The 17758-nt window shown below is 44.3% G+C and overlaps 1 protein-coding gene across 4 annotated transcripts in view; it reads right to left on the minus strand.

The window, feature by feature from the left end:
• HEG1 (heart development protein with EGF like domains 1) overlaps positions 1-17758 on the minus strand; it is an 89650-nt gene that overhangs the window by 5461 nt on the left and 66431 nt on the right. For all 4 annotated transcript variants that reach the window (XM_030942319.1, XM_010354814.2, XM_030942322.1 and 1 more), the window contains 2 exons: positions 6414-6501; positions 2272-2446 (listed from right to left, as the gene is read on the minus strand). In XM_030942319.1, coding sequence (XP_030798179.1) covers positions 2272-2446; positions 6414-6501 — 263 coding nt within the window. The remainder of the gene's footprint in view (positions 1-2271; positions 2447-6413; positions 6502-17758) is intronic.

Below are 17758 nucleotides of genomic sequence, written 5' to 3' on the forward strand. Positions count from 1 at the left end.
GTAGCACCAAAGGTCAATTATTTTTTTTTTTTTTTTTTTGAGACCGAGTCTCACTCTGTCGCCAGGCTGGAGTGCAGTGGCGCGATCTCGGCTCACTGCAAGCTCCGCCTCCCGGGTTCGAGTGATTCTCCTGCCTCAGCCTCCCAAGTAGCTGGGACTACAGGCACACACTACCAAGCCCAGCTAGTTTTTTGTATTTTTTAGTAGAGACTGGGTTTCACCGTGTTAGCCAGGATGGTCTCGATCTCTTGACCTCATGATCAGCCTGCCTTGGCCTCCCAAAGTGCTGGGATTACAGGCATGAGCCACTGTGCCCAGCCTTTTTTTTTTTTCTTTGAGACAGGGTCTTGCTCTGTTGCCCAGCCTGGAGTGCGATGGCACAAACACTGTTCACTGTAGCCTTGACCTCCTGGGTTTAAGTGATCCTCCTGCCTTAGCCTCCTGAGTAGCTGGGACTACAGGGGTCCACCACCATGCCTGGCTAATTTAAACAACAACAAAAAAAATCTGTAGAGACAGGGTCTCACCATGTTGCCCAGGCTGGTCTTGAACTCCTGGAGTCAAGCAATCCCCATACCTTGGCCTCCCAAAGTGATTACAGGGATTACAGTCATGAGGCACCGTGCCTGGCTAGCCTGCTATTTTTGGAATAAAAATGGGGTTCATTTACATTCTTGACTATATTTATTTAAGGCAACTCTTTAATACCATGGAAACATGCAGTGAAGTTGGTTCCTATGATGCCACAGGCCTGTTTGTTGCTGGTTATTGTACCGTGCTGGGGCTGAGGGGTCCTGAGCAAAGGATGTCAGTGTGGGGACACACCAGGGTAAAATACCTGCTCAGTTATGGCTTCAGTTAGTAAAGGAAAAGGACTTTCCTGATAAACAGAGACACAAAGCCCTATGCAGAAATATTAATGGGAATATTTTCCCTAGAGCTAAGTTTGTATCTCTTTATGTTTTTATCCTCATTTGTAACTTTTTGTTCTTCCTTTAGGTTCAAAATTTTCAAAGAGAGTCCACGGAAATAAACAGCTCCTTAGCATGAATAAACTTGTCCCTCCCATCCAAAGTCTGAATCCTCATGGTTAATTCCTACAGCAACCCAGAGGGATTACGGTTTCTGTAACAAGATTGTCTAACACCATTAAGTCCCCATGGGGCAAGGTTTCACATTTATTGCTATTCCTTAAACAGCTCCACACGGCACGAGAAGTCACCTGATAACCATTTACTTTTCAGCTCAGATAAAGCTCGTGTTTGCTTTATGGTTGATACAGTGATATGAAATGAGCTGAACAGTTTACAGGAATATGACACAGGTTAAATTCAATGTGGGAGAGAAGCAGCAAGAGTTCAAGGTTGTCTCCTACCTTTCCATATGATGCAGTGCAGGCTGGACATAGCAAATTATTAAAGGCCTACTGAGTATACAATATTCTAAACCTGAGAAGTGCTTGTTGAGGATGACATTGAATTGTTGTTCTCTTTATACCTTTTCCCCATCCCCTAGTTGGTTTTTTTGGTTGTTTATTATTATTATTACCATTATTATTATTATTATTATTATTTTTTTTTTGAGATAGGATCTCACTCTGTTGCCCAGGCTGGAGTGCAGTGGTGCAATCTCAGCTCACTGCAACCTCTGCCTCCCCGACTCAAGCAATCCTCCCATCTTAGTTTCTCAAGTAGCTGGAACCACAGGCAAGCACCACCATGCCAGGCTAACTTCTTGTAGAGATGAGCGTGGTTTCTGTAGAGACATGGTTTCACCATGTTGCCCAGACTGGTCTCAAACTCCTGGACTCACAAGATGCTCCCACCTTGGCCTCCCAAAGTGCAGGGATTACAAGTGTGCGCCACTGTACCCAGCCATCAATCCCCTAGTTTTAAATACTTAACCACACAAGGTAAGCATGGCAGACAGGAGATAAAAATGAAAGGGCCAAAGCCTAAATATCACCAAATTCTTGCTCTACCTTTCAGTTTCCATTCCTATAACTTAAAAGCAAGTTTAGTAACAAGAAGGTTACTATTACAACCACATAAATATAATGTGCTTTATGGAAATATCCTTCATACCTCAATAGCAACACTGATAAGTACCATGCAAATAGACTGCAGGTAAACTGAATAGCAAATCAGAGGTTCACGCCACTACTCTTTAACCCTTAACTAACTGTAATGCTTTTACTACAACAAAACAGAATTACTTTACTTCTCAGAGGAACCAGGGGCCCTGGGGTCATCCTGACACAGGAATACACACCGAGTAGTACACATCCGTCATCTGGAGGAGGTTTTTGGTACTTCCATTCTCATGCATTTCAATAGCTTCTCGGCCCCATTCCTGTGAGCGAGGATTTTTGGGGTATTCAGCATATGGGGACATTTGGAAATCTCCACTTTTGAAGATGAGTTTGCTTATGTCGTTTTTATTCTTTCTGCGGGATACAAAAATATTTGTAAAGCTCAATTCTGTAAGGAAGTGATATCTGTGAAAGCACCAACTATGATTTTATAATGTAAATTCAACTGAAAGCTACCATTCCATTTCTTTGTAGCTGCCCACTGTGTATTATTAGTATTGTTTTATTTGGTATTTGCCTACAACAAGTAAATATGCAGTTAGGTGCAAAAAAAGATGCAAAAAGTCTTCCAACCCCAAAGGACCAGATTATCAGGGGTAGGGGGACAAAAACAGTGGCAACACAGCAGATCTAGACTCTTCTACAGGACAGAGATTACTGTGTCTTGGGGGTGGCCAGGAAAACGAGGGTCATAAATTCACAGAATGCTGGAGCCAGAGGGGCCCTTAGACTCATTCCAGTCCAGTGGATCCCGAGCTGCCCAAACATCAGAATTTACATGGGAAGAGTCTGAGTGTCCACCAGATTGACTGAATCAGGAGCTCTGGGGATAAGATACGGCAGCTCCAGCTCAGTAAAGAGACCTGACTTGTCCTCTTGGTCACCTTTTACTACTAGAAGGCTTGGAACTAGAATTCAGGCCTCCAACTCCCCGGGCAGTGCTCTTTCTACTACAAGAAGCAAATATTTCACAAGTCATAAAAACAGAATGGTTTATTTATGACAAAGCCCACCTATTTATAAACCTGTACAAATTCTCATTTCAGCAGGTTAGAGAAACGCTACTCATGAGATTTCCCTGATGGCGAATTGTTGGAATCTGCGTTCTTCACCTATCTAACCGGCCCAGGACCAGAAGTTTTAAATTATATTTGTCACGGATAGGATAATCCGAAGTCTTTTTCTTTCTACCTCACTTAATCTACAAATACGTTTTCTAGGGAAGGCATAAAGTGACTCGGGGTCATAAAACCGAATGCCCAGCATGTGGCTTAGGTGCTGGCTTTTTGTGGAAGCTGGGAATAGACCTGGCACTGTGTTGCTTCCTGGTGGGTGGGGTACCTGGGCTCAGACAAAGACATATTCATGCACAACTATCTTCTCTTCTCAGAAGCCAGCAGGCACAGGCTCCTTCCCCAAATGGGTACACCATATAGTACAGAACACGTAGCAAATATGAGGCTTCTGTCCCTTGAGTGCTCAGGTTATGTCCCTCTAGGTAACCATTCCTAGTCTCATCCCCTGAAGTTTATTTCCACTCATATGGTTTATCCTTGATGATTTGCTAGCAATTTGGAAAATGACAGGCAAAGGCTATACCATAAGGCCTGCATTGCTAGTTGGGTAGTTAGGGCACATTGCTCTCTGCTGCCTTTTTGGAGACAGAGGATATCTTAAAATGTCCTTTATATCAGCGGTAGAAAAGATAACTAGCTATTTTGGGAGGTTCCCCTCATCTGTTACATCTAGATAATTCCTGCCATTATTATCATCTAAGTCAGATGCAATAATTTTCCCTATCTGAATAGATCATCATGGAGAAGGGGAATCAATTTCCTCCTCTCCCTTCCTTTTCCAATAGCAACCCAATCTCAGTGGCTTCCAGGAAGCCCAAAGCATCCTGCACTGCTGCTACAACCTCTCTACTGCAAAAATATTTCATCTTTCTTTGTCTGCTTCTCTTTCTCTCTGTATATAGCTTTACAGAGAAACAGTTCACATGTCATACAATTCACTCATTTAATGGTTTCTAGCATATTCAGACTTGTGCAACCATCATCACAATTTTAGAACAGTTTCATCACCCCAAGAAGAAACTCCATAGCCCCTAGCCACCATCTTCCAATTCTTCCCTTTTTCCCACCACCCTGGCCCTAGACAACCATTAATCTACTTTCCAACTGTATTAGATTTGCCTATTTCAGATGAGTCATATAAATAGAATCACACAATAGGTGGTCTTTTGGGACTGGCTTATTTCACTTAGCATATTTTCAAGGTTCACCCCTGTTATAGTATGTATCAGTACTTCATTCATTTTATGCCGGAATCATATTCCATTGTAGAAATATACCGTATTTTGTTTATCTACTGACAAACATTGGTAGAGTTTTCACCTTTTGGCTATTGTAAATAATGTTTACATTATTGTAATGTTGCTGTGAACATTCATGTGAAGTTTTTGTGTGAGTACACCTTTTCACTTCTCTTGATATACCTAAGAGTGGAAGTGCTGGGTCAAATGGTAACTCTGTCTTTAACTTTCAGACTTTTTCAAAGCAGCTGCACCATTTGATATTCCCACCAGCAGTGTACGGGGGTTCTAATTTTTCCACATCCTCACCAGTGCTTGTTATTTTGGGTTTTTTTCTTTTTTTTTTTTTTGAGATGGAGTCTGGCTCTGTAGCCCAGGCTGGAGTGCAGTGGCGCGATCTCAGCTCACGGCAACCTCCGCCTCCCGGGTTCAAGCAATTCTCCTGCTTCAGCCTCCCGAGTAGCTGGGATTACAGGTGCCCACCACTATGCCTGGCTAATTTTTTATATTTTTGGTACAGACAGGGGTTTCACCATGTTGGCCAGGCTGGTCTCGGACTCCTGACCTGAAGTGATCCACCCGCCTCGACCTCCCAAAGTGCTGAGATTACAGGCTGAGCCACTGTGCCCAGCTGCTATTTTCTGGGGTTTTGTTTGTTTTTAATAGCCATCTTAGTGGGCGTGAAGTGGTGTCTCATGGTGGTTTCGATTTGCATTTCCTAGGTGACTAATGATGTTGACCATCCTTTTGTGTGTGCTATGATCAGGATATGGTTTGTCCCCACCCAGTCTCATGCTGAAATTTAATCCCCAGTGTGGAGGTGCTGGGGGATGGGGCCTACAGGGAGGTGTTCAGGCCACGAAGGCAGATCTCTCATGAAAGGACTAATGCCTTTCCTGGGACAGCTGGTTGTTCAAAAGAGCCTGATACCTCTCCCCCAGTCCCCCACCTCTTGCTTCCTTTCTCATCAGGCGGCTCTCTTCATCTTCCTTCAGGAGTTGAAGCAGCCTGAGGCCCTCACCAGATGTAGATGCCCAGTCTCAAACTTTCCAACCATCAGAATTGTGAGCCAACTAAACCTTTTTCTTGAGAAATTACCCAGTGATATGGTTTGGCTGTGTCCCCAACCAAATCTCATCTTGAATTCCCACGTGTTGCGGGAGGGACCTGGTGGGAGGTGGCTGAATCATGGGGGTGGGTCTTTCCCATGCTGTTCTCATGATAGTAAACGAGTCTCATGAGATCTGATGGTTCTATAAGGGGGAGATCCCCTGCACAAGTTCTCTCTCTTTGCCTGCTGCCATTCATGTAAGACGTATCTTGCTCCTCCTTGCCTTCCAGCATGATTGTGAGGCCTCCCGAGCCACGTGGAACTGTAAGTCCATTAAACCTCTTTCTTTTGCAAATTGCCCAGTCTTGGGTATGTCTTTATCAGCCGTATGAAAATGGACTAATATACCCAGCCTCAGGCATTCCTTTACAGCAACACAAAATGGATTAAGACAATGTGCTTACTGGCCATCTGTATATCTTCTTTGAAGAAATGTCTATTCGTTTTTTGTCCATTTTTAAAATTAGGTTGTTGAGTTATAAGAGTTCCTTCTATATTCTAGATACAAGTCCCTTATTAGACATATAATTTGCAAGTATTCTCTCATGCAATCCATATTTGCAAGTATGGGTTGTCTTTTCACTTTCTTGATAGTGTTCTTTGGAGTACAAAAGTTTTTAATTCTGATGAAGCCTAATTTATTTAATTTTTCATTTCCCGCTTGTGCTTTCAGCTATTCTTTTCTAATAAAGAGAATGAAGTTTCATTTACTCCCCTTCTTGTTCCTTACAGGCACCAACTATCGTGAATTCCCTTTTTCCTTTTATTAAAATGGGTTAGTCACATTATGATTTAATATTGTGAACCATCTCAAGTACTCTGTAAGAGAATAGAATCTGACCCTTGTATAGCACAGGCAAAGGAACAGGACTGGAATCTGAACTCTCATCACTTACCTGCAACAGGTAACAATCAGTGCGATGCCTAGGATGAGCAGGAGCCCACCTCCGGCAGCTGCGATCACCACAGTGATAAGCTGATAGGCTAAACGTAAAACAAACAAAAAAGCGGATTGGCTAGAGGTAATGAAGGAATGAGTGAGTTCTCAAGAATGGTCTCCCCTGACTCTATAGTCACCACCCTGCCTTGAGGAGTGCCCGCGCCTACAACTTCTTACTCTCTGGCAAGGGATCCTCAATGGCTATCTCCAAGCCTCTCCGTATTGAGAAAAGTTCTTTGTTTTTTTTGGAGAGAGTCTCACCCTGTCACCCAGGCTGGAGTGCAGTGATGCGATCTCTGCTCACTGCAACCTCCGCCTCCCAGGTTCAAGCGATTCTCCTGCCTCAGCCTCCCGAGTAGCTGGGACTACAGGCGCCTGCCACCATGCCTGGCGAATTTTTTGTATTTTTAGTAGAGACGGGGTTTCACTGTGTTAGCCAGCATGGTCTCAATCTCCTGACCTCGTGATCCACCCGCCTCAGCCTCCCAACGTGCTAGGATTACAGGCGTGAGCCACCGTGCCCGGCCAAAAAGCTCCCTTTTTTGGGTTGGCTGCAGTGGCTCACGCCTGTAATCCCAGCATGTTGGGAGGCTGAGGTGGGCGGATCACAAGGTCAGGAGATCGAGACTACGGTGAAATACCATCTCTACTAAAAATACAAAAACCACGGGCGCGGTGGCGGGCGCCTGTAGTCCCAAGCTACTTGGCAGGCTGAGGCAGGAGAATGGCGTGAACCCGGGAGGCGGAGCTTGCAGTGAGCCGAGATCCCGCCACTGCACTCCAGTCTGGGTGACACAGTGAGACTCTGTCTCAAAAAAATAAAAATAAATAAAAAAGTAATGCAGATAACGCAGAATCTTTTCTTGGCCACTTCCCACCCTTTGGTGTTGTTTAATTTTTTGAGTTAATGGTAATAGTAGATATAAAAATTCTTTTTTTTTTTTTTTTCCTAGATGGAGTCTTGCTCTTGTTGCCCAGGCTGGAGTGCAACGGTGCGATCCCAGTTCACTGAACCACCTCTGCCTCCCGGGTTCAAGCGATTCTTCTGCCTCAGCCTCCCAAGTAGCTTGGATTACAGACACATGCCACCGTGCCCTGCTAATTTTTTTTGTATTTTTAGTAGAGATGCGTTTTCACAATGTTGGCCAGGCTGATCTCGAACTCTTAACCTCAGAAGATCCGCCCGCCTTGGCTTCCCAAAGTGCTGGGATTACAGGCTTGAGCCACCATGCCTGGCCTAAAAATTCTTGATTCAGTTCTAGATTTTTACTTCATAAAATAAAAAGAAGGCAACCCTAGGTTAGACTCCCCAATTTTATAAGGAACATTACTGATCAGTTAAGTCTAGAGTCTGGGAATCACTGCATCAATCATACTAGGGACTGAGTAGCTCAATAAATACACATCAAATTTAATTACCAGAAATTAGCAGTGATTAAGCAAGTACATATCATATGTAGAAAGCAATATTAAAAGCTTTAGTTGCTTTTATATCTATGTATTTCTGGCAAAATCATATCTTCAATAAATTTTATTAAATATTCCGATTGATTTTTTGGTTGTGGAAATATAATGAAAATTGTGTTCTCTAGTTGTAGGATCCAGGATGAAACACCAGTAGCCGGATTCTCGATAGTAAGTTAAGATCGGAGCCATGCTGTCTAGGGTCTCATGCTCTCTTGTCCTTGTAAACAAGGTTGAGGTACAGGGCTGACACGCTCGTCCCCTCCTCACCAAGCTCCCAGAGCACTAGGTGCTGGTTGAGAGTGAAGACAGGCAGCAGGCAGACTTTGAGCAAATACAAGCCATGCAACAATTTACCTATCCTTTTATTTAAATAAATAGCATAGAAACCTGACTATTATGTAAAACCATCAGTATTAGGATACAAAAACTGTCAGTATTAAGATACACAGGAAACAAAGCCAAGCCACAGAATAAACACATTCTCTTCCTTACCTCCCAACACATGTATTTCAAAGTTTCTTTTTTAACAAAAGTGAAGACAGAAAACAAACCTCTTGAATTTATCCACTTTTCTTCATCTCCCCCAACATGGCTCTGAGCTACCATCATCCCTTGTCTGGACAACTGCAGCTGCTTCCCAATGCATCCACCTGTGCCCAGTCTTGTTCACTCACTACAGAAAGCAAATCTGATCTTGCCATTTCCCTGCTTTAAAAAACCCTCCGTGGCTCCCTTTTTTCCTAAAGACCAGAGTCTAGCTCCTGCTTATCCTTCCACACCAAGTTAAGTTTTCTCATTTCCAGCAAAAGAAGTAAGTATCCATTTTAGAAGTGACCCTTGCAAGTGGCTGCAGCTGTGGCAGGTTCCTGTTTGAAACAAGCAGTTTTGTCTAAAAAGAGACACAGATGGTGTAGAGCAGTGCTTCTCAAACTGTCTGTGGTCAAGGACCAGTTTTTTGGTTTTTTTATTTTTACAGAGGCTGGCTCCATCGCCCAGGCTGGAGTGCAGTGGTGTGATCTTGGCTCACTGCAACCTTTTTCTCCTAAGTTCAAGCAATCCTCATGCCTCAACCTCCTGAGTAGCTGGGATTACAGGCAGGTGCCACCATGCCCAGCTCATTTTTTGGTACTTTTAATAGAGATGAGGTTTCGCTATGTTGGCCAGGCTGGTCTCGAACTCTTGGCCTCCAGTGATCCGCTCACCTTGGCCTCCCATGGTGCTGGGATTACAGGTGTGAGCCACCGCGCCTGGCCTGGGGACCAGTTTTTGCTTGCTTGTTTGTGCTTCTGGTTATCCTTTTTTTTTTTTTTTTTATGAGACAGGTCTCACTATGTTGCCCACACTAGAGTGCAGTGGCACAATCACAGTTCACTGCAGCCTTCAACTCCTGGGCTCAAGCAATCCTTCTGTCTCAGTCTGCCAAGCAGCTGGGACCATGGACGCCTGCCAAGCAGCTGGGATCATGGGCGCAGCTAATTTTTGGTTTTTGTAGGGACAGGGTATCACTATGTTGTCCAGGCTGGTCTTGAACTCCTGGTCTCAAGTGGTCCTCTCACCCTGGCCTCCCAAAGTGCTGGGATTACAGGTGTGAGCCACTGCACCCAACCTGGATATTCTTTTTAAATAAAGAAAATAAAGTCCCATGTGCTCCTCCCCTCATCTGTCCCCACAGGTACCAACCATCATAAATTTAACTTTCTCATTTTTTTTTTAAAGGAGTTGACTGTGGACTGATATATTTGTAAAATATAATAAAACTCTTTTCCAAGGCTCCCATGCTTGGATGTCACAGTTATGTCAAGTTAATATAAACATTTCTAAGTGCTCACTCTCAACGTCTGTGTCATCTTGCCACAGTCCAGTAACACTTCACATGGCAGACTACAAGTTGCGTAGCACTGGCATAGATGAGGGCTTCTCAAACTCCCGTCTGCATCTCAGTCACCCACAAGCCTTGTTAAAACCCAGATTCCTGGTCCCTGCTCCAAGAGATTTGGTGCAGTCGTACTGGGCAGGGGCTCAGAACCTGCACTTCTAGGGGCTTCTATGGGATGGTGCTGCTGCCAGCCAATGGACCAGACCGTGGGTAGCACTGGTTTTGATTACACGGGAGAGGAAAGAGCACTGGGCTGAAAGCCAGGAGACCACCCAGCACACAAGCAGAGAGAAAGAGCCTGGGAGGGAGCTCACCAAAATGTCTGCACAAGTTAGTACTGCCTCGGGTAATGGTGGAGAACTTGCTTTCTTCTTTGTGCTTTTCTGCATTTCCCAAATTTTATTTGCATATTTACATACATGCACACGCACACACACACATACAAACACCCCTCCCTGAAATCTTGACATTGTGTATATATACACATACACATTTTTTAAAGAGTACATTTGAGGTTCTTTGGCAGTCATGTCACTGTAACCTTGTAATATCCCCCACAGATCTTCTTAAAATCACTCTACAAATGATCTTTTGGGGTTAAGTACTGATTTTAGATTTATGATGATGTAGAAGTGCACGGATTTGAATAAGTGCCAAATGAAGTGTTTCCTAGCTTCAGAGGTGCTCTGAATATTTATTTAGGTGAGACAGAGGCAGTGAATGTCATCTTAGGCTTGTCTGTCCTATCCTTTTTCTAGTGTGAAAAGATTTTCCAGAATGAAGAGCTTGGGATTCTTAGTCCTACTTTCTTCTTGGCATTTGTTGACATTTCAGTCTTTCTCAAGCAATGGCTCCATGTTTCCCTGATTCTTCACAGCTTGACATTGTTGTCATCACTGTTAGCATCTTTCATCAAACCAACAGCACATTCTGGGCCTTAGCCTTTCCTCAGAGCCGTATTTGTCTATGTTTATATGCTTATTTGGATGGGATCTACTGGACTATCTGCTTAGCCACCCCCCTTCTGAGAACTGTGCACCCCTTCCAACTGCAGCTGGGGGTGGGCACACTCTGACATGTAACACCATCCCCTGGACACAGCTGGCTGGTCCTGGAATAAACCCACCATCCAAACTGGATCCATTAGTTACTTCCCAGGAATGTGGGAAAGAGAGAGCCATCACTTTCAAAATTGTGAGCTAGTGACCTCCCCACCCCTGACCAAGAGCTGCTTGGTGACCCTATTTTCCATCATGTTGTCTGGGAAGGAGAGCCTGTGTACAGACACACGGCAAAGAGCGGAGACGAGACATGAGGATGCAGTCATGGCAACACGTGCTCTCATAGGAAGCCCCTTGCTACCCTCAGTTGCTGAGCTTCCTTCCCCCACTTCCTTGGTTCCTGCCACTCCTGATGCCAGGATCCTTCCAATAAACTCTCTTTGTCGCTTAGGCTAGCTAGGCTCACTTACTCCAGGAGAACCTTAGCCAACCTTCCTTTAAGATTCTTGAACACATTACAGAACTTTCTAGGTAGCCACATTAGTTTTTATCTTACAATGCATTCTGTTCTCTCCATATTTTTCCTCACCGAGCTCACTCATGATTTATAGTTAGAATTTTGCCTTTTATTTTTTAATCTTTTTTTGAGACAGGGTCTTGCTCTGTCACCCAGGCTGCAGTGCAGTGGGATGATCACAGCTCACTGCAACCTCAAACTCCCCAGCTCAAGTGATCCTCCCACCTCAGTTTCCCAAGTGGCTGGGACACGAAGCGCATGCCACCATGCCTGGCTGAATTTTTTTTTTTTTTTTTTTGGTCTCGCTGTGTTGTCCAGGTTGGTCTCAAATTTCTGGGTTCACGCAATCCTCCCTCCTCGGCCTCCTAAAGTGCTGGGATTACAGGTGTGAGCCACTGCACTCAGACAATTTTTGCCTTTAAAATCTTTCCATTCCTCTTCCATCTCTGTTCACAGCATTCTTATTTTCCCCTGTACCTTCTGAAATTCACCTTTTTCAAGTCTACAGGCATGGTATGAACATACCCAGTGCCCACCACTCTCCACTGTGACAGTGCCCCACATGATTCTGTCACTTTCTCCTGATGTTTTACACAACTCTATCCCTTCCACCTCACCAAACAGTTCTCACTAGTAGGAGGGTTGGGTACAGAACAGCAGTTCCTTCTCCCCAATCCCTGCCTTCCCCCATTTGAAGTGAAGGGAGGCCAGTCAAGACCGAATAAAATGACTGCTTTTAGCTGAATGAGACTTCCAGCTGCCTTCTGGGTAATATTAATAGATTCTCCCTCCTTCCTAAGCAGTTTAGTGCTGTCTTCCTGGATGTTTGTTCTGAGTGACTCCCACCAACACGCAGCACTTCTATTGGTTTAAGTCTTTTATAACACAAGGCAATGACTGGGTGAACACAACTAAAGACACCTTCTACACCTGCCATGAGACCGTGGGCTGGGCTGGGGAGACAGTGCAGAATGATATTTAAGCGGAATGTCTGACTTCACGGGAAGAGGGCTGTCAGCGCGGAAGGCAGACTCTCACTCCCTGCTGGCTATGCTGGGAGGCTGTGGGGAAGAGCTCTCCTCTGAAGAGGTGCAGACCATTGGAATGAAAAGGATGACCTACAAAAGAGACATGTGGCAAATATGACAGAGGGAAGAAAAAAGGTCTGTGGTCAGAAAAAAGTAATCTAGGAGAATTATGTGAGCTCTACAATCACAAAAAGACAAAAACCATGAAACAGAAAAATGGGGCCAGGTGCGGTGGCTCACGCCTGTAATCCCAGCACTTTAGGAGGCTGAGGCAGGTGGATCACCTGAGTTCAGGAGTTCGATACCAGCCTGGCCAACATGATAAAACCGTGTCTCTGCTAAAAATACAAAAAGTTAGCCAGGTGTGGTGGCGAGCGCCTGTAATTCCAGCTACTCGGGAGGCTGAGGCAGGAGAATCCCTTGAACCCCAGAGGTGGAGGTTGCAGTGAGCCGAGATCTTGCCATTGCACTCCAGCCTGGGTAACAAGAGTGAAACTCCATCTAAAAAAAAAAAAAAGAAATAGAAAGAAAAGAAAACCAAAAAATAAAACAAAAGCAAACAAAAAAAAGCAAAAAAAAAATGGCTTAGATGACAAGAATATTTTATTTTATTTCATTTTATTTTATTTTATTTTATTTATTTATTTTTTTTGAGACAGAGTCTCACTCTGTCTGTCACCCAGGCTGGAGTGCAGTGGCGCGATCTCGGCTCACTGCAAGCTCCGCCTCCCGGGTTTACGCCATTCTCCTGCCTCAGCCTCCCGAGTAGCTGGGACTACAGGCGCCCGCCATCTCGCCCGGCTAGTTTTTTTTTTTTTGTATTTTTTAGTAGAGACGGGGTTTCACCGTGTAGACCAGGATGGTCTTGATCTCCTGACCTCGTGATCCGCCCGTCTTGGCCTCCCAAAGTGCTGGGATTACAGGCTTGAGCCACCGCGCCCGGCCAAGAATATTTTAAAAAGAGACTTTTGAAAGGCAGTGAGAGGAATGGTTAAGCAAATTACAGTATGTCCATAGAGCAGAATTCCACAGGACTATCAAAAGTGACATTATAAAATCATGTAAGTGAAAACATTCCACAGTTTACTAGTTTTAAAAGCAGGTCACAGAACAGTATATTCAGTGAGATTCAATTTCTCTTAAAAAGACACACACATATGTATCTCTGGAAAAATATGTAATACCAGTGTTTCTCAAACTTTAATATGCATATGAATCTGCGTATTAACTACATTTATGGGCCTGGTGAAAATTCAGATTTGGATTCAGTGGGTCTGGAGTTGGGAGTCCGAAGCTGTGCATTTCCAACAAGCTCCAAGGTGACATGGATCCTGCTGGCCTATGCCCCACACTTAGTAGTAAGGAAATGTGGTGAACATAGTGTTTAACGGGTGGTGAGATTGTTTACTTTACTCTCCTCTTTCCTTAACTTCTATTTTCTAATTAATTTGGGTTAAAATAGGGGAAATCAATGGGCATGTGCTGCATTGTTATTTTTTTAAAAAGGAATTTATTTGAAAAACAGAAAAACAACCCAAAGTGTCATGAGAGCAATTATGAAACTGTGAGGAGGAACCAACGTCAGCTTCCAGCAACAGAGGAAATGTGCACGCCCTAAGAAAAGGGTGGAGGCAGGGGGAGAGAGAGACACGTCTGATGACACATTCCTAAAAGAATTCTGGGGCCATCTGGCAAATGGTATATTTGCTATTGGAACTGGTGGAATCTGGGATATAAACAGAGAGATATTTTACACGTTTAGAAAATTAAAAGGAGAGCAGTGATAAGAAAGGTGCAGACCTGCGCTGCCCAGGAACGGGCGCCCTGCTCCAGCAGAGCCTGCTCTTCCACAGGTGGTGAAGACTTGAGAGAAAGGCTTGTCCTGCCCTTTCCAGTTATTTATTCATTTATTTATTTTTTGAGACAGAGTCTCACTTTATCAGCCCAGGCTGGAGTGCAATGGTGCGATCTCAGCTCACTGTAGCCTCTGCCTCCCAGGTTCAAGTGATTCTCCTGCCTCAGCCTCCCGAGTAGCTGGGATTACAGGTGCATGCCACCATGCCCAGCTAATTTTTTTATTTTTAGTAGAGATGAGGTTTCACCATGTTGGCCAGTCTGGTCTCAAACTCCTGACCTCGAGCGACTCTCCTGCCTCAGCATCCCAAAGTGCTGGGATTACAGGCGTGAGCCACCGTGCCCTACCCTTTCCAGTTTCTCTGTAAGGAGTAAGGACTGAACCCTGGGCACAACTAGAAAGCGAACAGAAACTTCTACAGGAGTAGGACATAGGTTATGCCTAATGCCCAAATCTACTGGAGTTGGATGATTGCAAGGAATGTAGGAGCAAGAAAATCTTAAGACTGTGTGCTTGGCTGGAAAAAGCCAGCCTCCCCAGCCTCACTGGGCTTGGGTAGAGCACGTGCCCTAAGAAGTCTGCATGGAGAAGAAGCATTTCTTGCCTATGAAAAATCCAGCCTGAGTCACAGCCCCAGGAAGGCCCCTGCTGTCTTAGGTGGCAATAATGGGAGTAACAGCGGTGGGCGGTCAGAGCCCTGATATTTGGCACAAAACATTGAATGCTGAGTCACAGACTCCCAAGATGCTATCACCATAGAGAGGGATGAATTCCCAACTCCTTAACCAACACCCAGGTCTGGGCCCAGACCTCAGAGAAAGAGGCAGGTGGCAAGTGCTACTTATTATCAGCCACTATAATATTAACTGCCTTGCAACACTGAAACTAATAGAGATATCAAAATGATAAAGTGATATTTACATGCCATCGCAGAATAACAACAGTTACCACACTAATGATAAGCTGCCAGTTCCAAAAGGTGGCCAGGAGCAAACCATCCAGACAGGCCTCTGCCCTCTGCTGGACACAGTGACAGTGACTTGGACTAATGGGAAGGAAAAGGAAGTCTGAGGCATCAGAGAGAAATCTTGGCTACTTCCAGAACCCCACAAACATAATGGGGAGGGCTTGACTTTTTCCTGACTTAAGAATTTACAGACTAGTCAATGACATAGGGAAATAGCATCCCCAAACATGTATAGTACTTAATAATCTCCCAGAAAAATTACCAATGCCACTCAGAATAATGCCCTGCAGCTCACGCCCCTGCCCTGTAACTCTTTATAGACTCATGTTCCCTCAATGGATCACTCTTCCATTCGATGAGAAACATGAAACATTTTCTAATAAAACTTATTTAGGGGTCAGGTGCGGTGGCTCACGCCTGTAATCCTAACACTTTGGGAGACCAACGTGGGAGGATTGCTTGAGCCTGAGAGATTGAGGCTGCAGTGAGCCATGATCAGGCCTCTGAACTCCAGCCTGGGCAACAGAGAGAGATCTCATCCCTAAAAATAAAAAATAAAAACTAGGGAGCTGTCTGACCAAAGCAGGGTTAAAGCAGTAGCTCATTCTATGAGAGGCGTGTCAGGGATGAGAGGCCCCAAGAGGACTCAGCAGGTCATATCTCTTACCTCCTGCTCCCTGGCTCACCCGAGGGGCACACGTGGAGAACAGGGTGGCCACACCTCCATACCTCTCACCTGTCTCACTGGATCGCTCTTTCTCTGACATCAGGTGGATTGCATTCAGATGAGTTTCTTGCACATGTGATACAGGTCTGCTGCACCTTGAGCCTCCTTCCCTCACATTATTTTTAATCCATGCTGCATGAAATTGTCTAAGCTTCTCTGTTTCTAATACTTATAATATCTTAGGATCACGTCTGCAGGCTTGTGACGCAACCTCTACTCTTAGACTTGAAGCATCTCTTCTGAAAGACTATATATGTATACACACACACACACACACACACACACACACACACACACACACCCCATGTAGTTCCTGTATTCCAGCATTTGAGAAACAAGTCTCAAATATCTTAAACTTCTGTTCAGCCTCCTTTTTCCACATTGAAACGTTATAGATTTTCTCATCTATTTTTGTGCACAGGCTACTCCATTCTCTGATCAGTTTACGAGCTCTCTGTGACTCTGTTCTGGTTTCAAGTGAGAAATGAGATTCATACAAAAAAGTGAACACACACCACTCTGAAGACCAGGCAGCCCCTTTAAGGCACAGATAGCCTCCTAAACACCCTGAAAGCATAAAGACCCTGAGCCCAGCTGCGAAATTGACTTGCCTAAATGCTGATCTTTAGAAAAGGACATGTACTGCCATCCATACTGTTTTACATAGCCAAATCTCCAAAATACTCAAGCCTACCCTGTGAAGCATTGACACCTGGAAAGAATTCTGACTATTCTTTATTAAACACAAAAGCCTAAAATATGATAACTTCCTTGCCTTATTAAACTGAGTGTACCAAATACCATTTAGCGTGTGATAACTGGGGTCCATCGGAGTGAAGGGCCGTGCTCACGTGGTGCTATGGCCCCACAATGTCCTCTGGGACTTCTAAAGAGTACAGGCTTGTTTACTACACCACTTAGGGTTGCAGGTTGCTACTTAAAAAACAAACATCGGCGGGGCGCGGTGGCTCACACCTGTAATCCCAGCAGTTTGGGAGCCTGAGGTGGACAGATTACGAGGTCAAGAGATCGGGATCATCCTGGCCATCATGGTGAAACCCTGTCTCTAATAAAAATACAAAAATTAGCTGGGCGTGGTGGCGTATGCCTGTTTTCCCAGCTACTTGGGAGACTGAGGCAAGAAAATCGCTTGAACCCAGGAGGCGGAGGTTGCAGTGAGCCAAGATCACGCCACTGCACTCCAGCCTGGAGACAGAACAAGACTCCATCTCAAACAAACAAACAAACAAACAAAAAAACAAATATCAATTCTGTGGGCTCCTCCCTCTCTACTCAATAAGACTATACATATAATTGCTTCTAGAAGTGCCTCCCTAGTCTTCCTCTGAGACGATCTTCTGTAACCTCTTGCTAGTTTGCAGTCAAGATAAATCAGATGACCAAAGTCATCAGTAATCCTAAATGGATATGTAATTCTAAGTCTCCAGACTCTGGCCTGACAGTAGCTCCATGCTGGGTGCACCAAGAGAGTTTTATGTCAGTTTTATATTCAGCATTGAATGTGTTTGATTTTATTTCATTATTTTTATTTTTTAGTGATGCTCAAAGAAGGTCAATAATGAAACTTGCTAATAGAAAACCTTTACGAACAAAGAAAACACCACTGAAGAAATCAGATGTAAGGTATACCACTGGGGAATAGAAACAGGGGGCTTTTTTACACACATTCAATAAAATCATATCTACTTTCCTTCTAGTAAACTTAGAATACAGTCCACTGGCACATTTGTCTGTAGGATGAGAGACAAAGCTGTCCTAAACTAAAATCTTCATTGTTAGTATTTCTGTTACATCCTATGAAATGCTATATCCCCAAATTTAATTTTGCTGATAATTTCCATT

The sequence above is a fragment of the Rhinopithecus roxellana genome, chromosome 1, assembly GCF_007565055.1.
Source record: "Rhinopithecus roxellana isolate Shanxi Qingling chromosome 1, ASM756505v1, whole genome shotgun sequence".
Classification (NCBI taxonomy): domain Eukaryota; kingdom Metazoa; phylum Chordata; class Mammalia; order Primates; family Cercopithecidae; genus Rhinopithecus; species Rhinopithecus roxellana.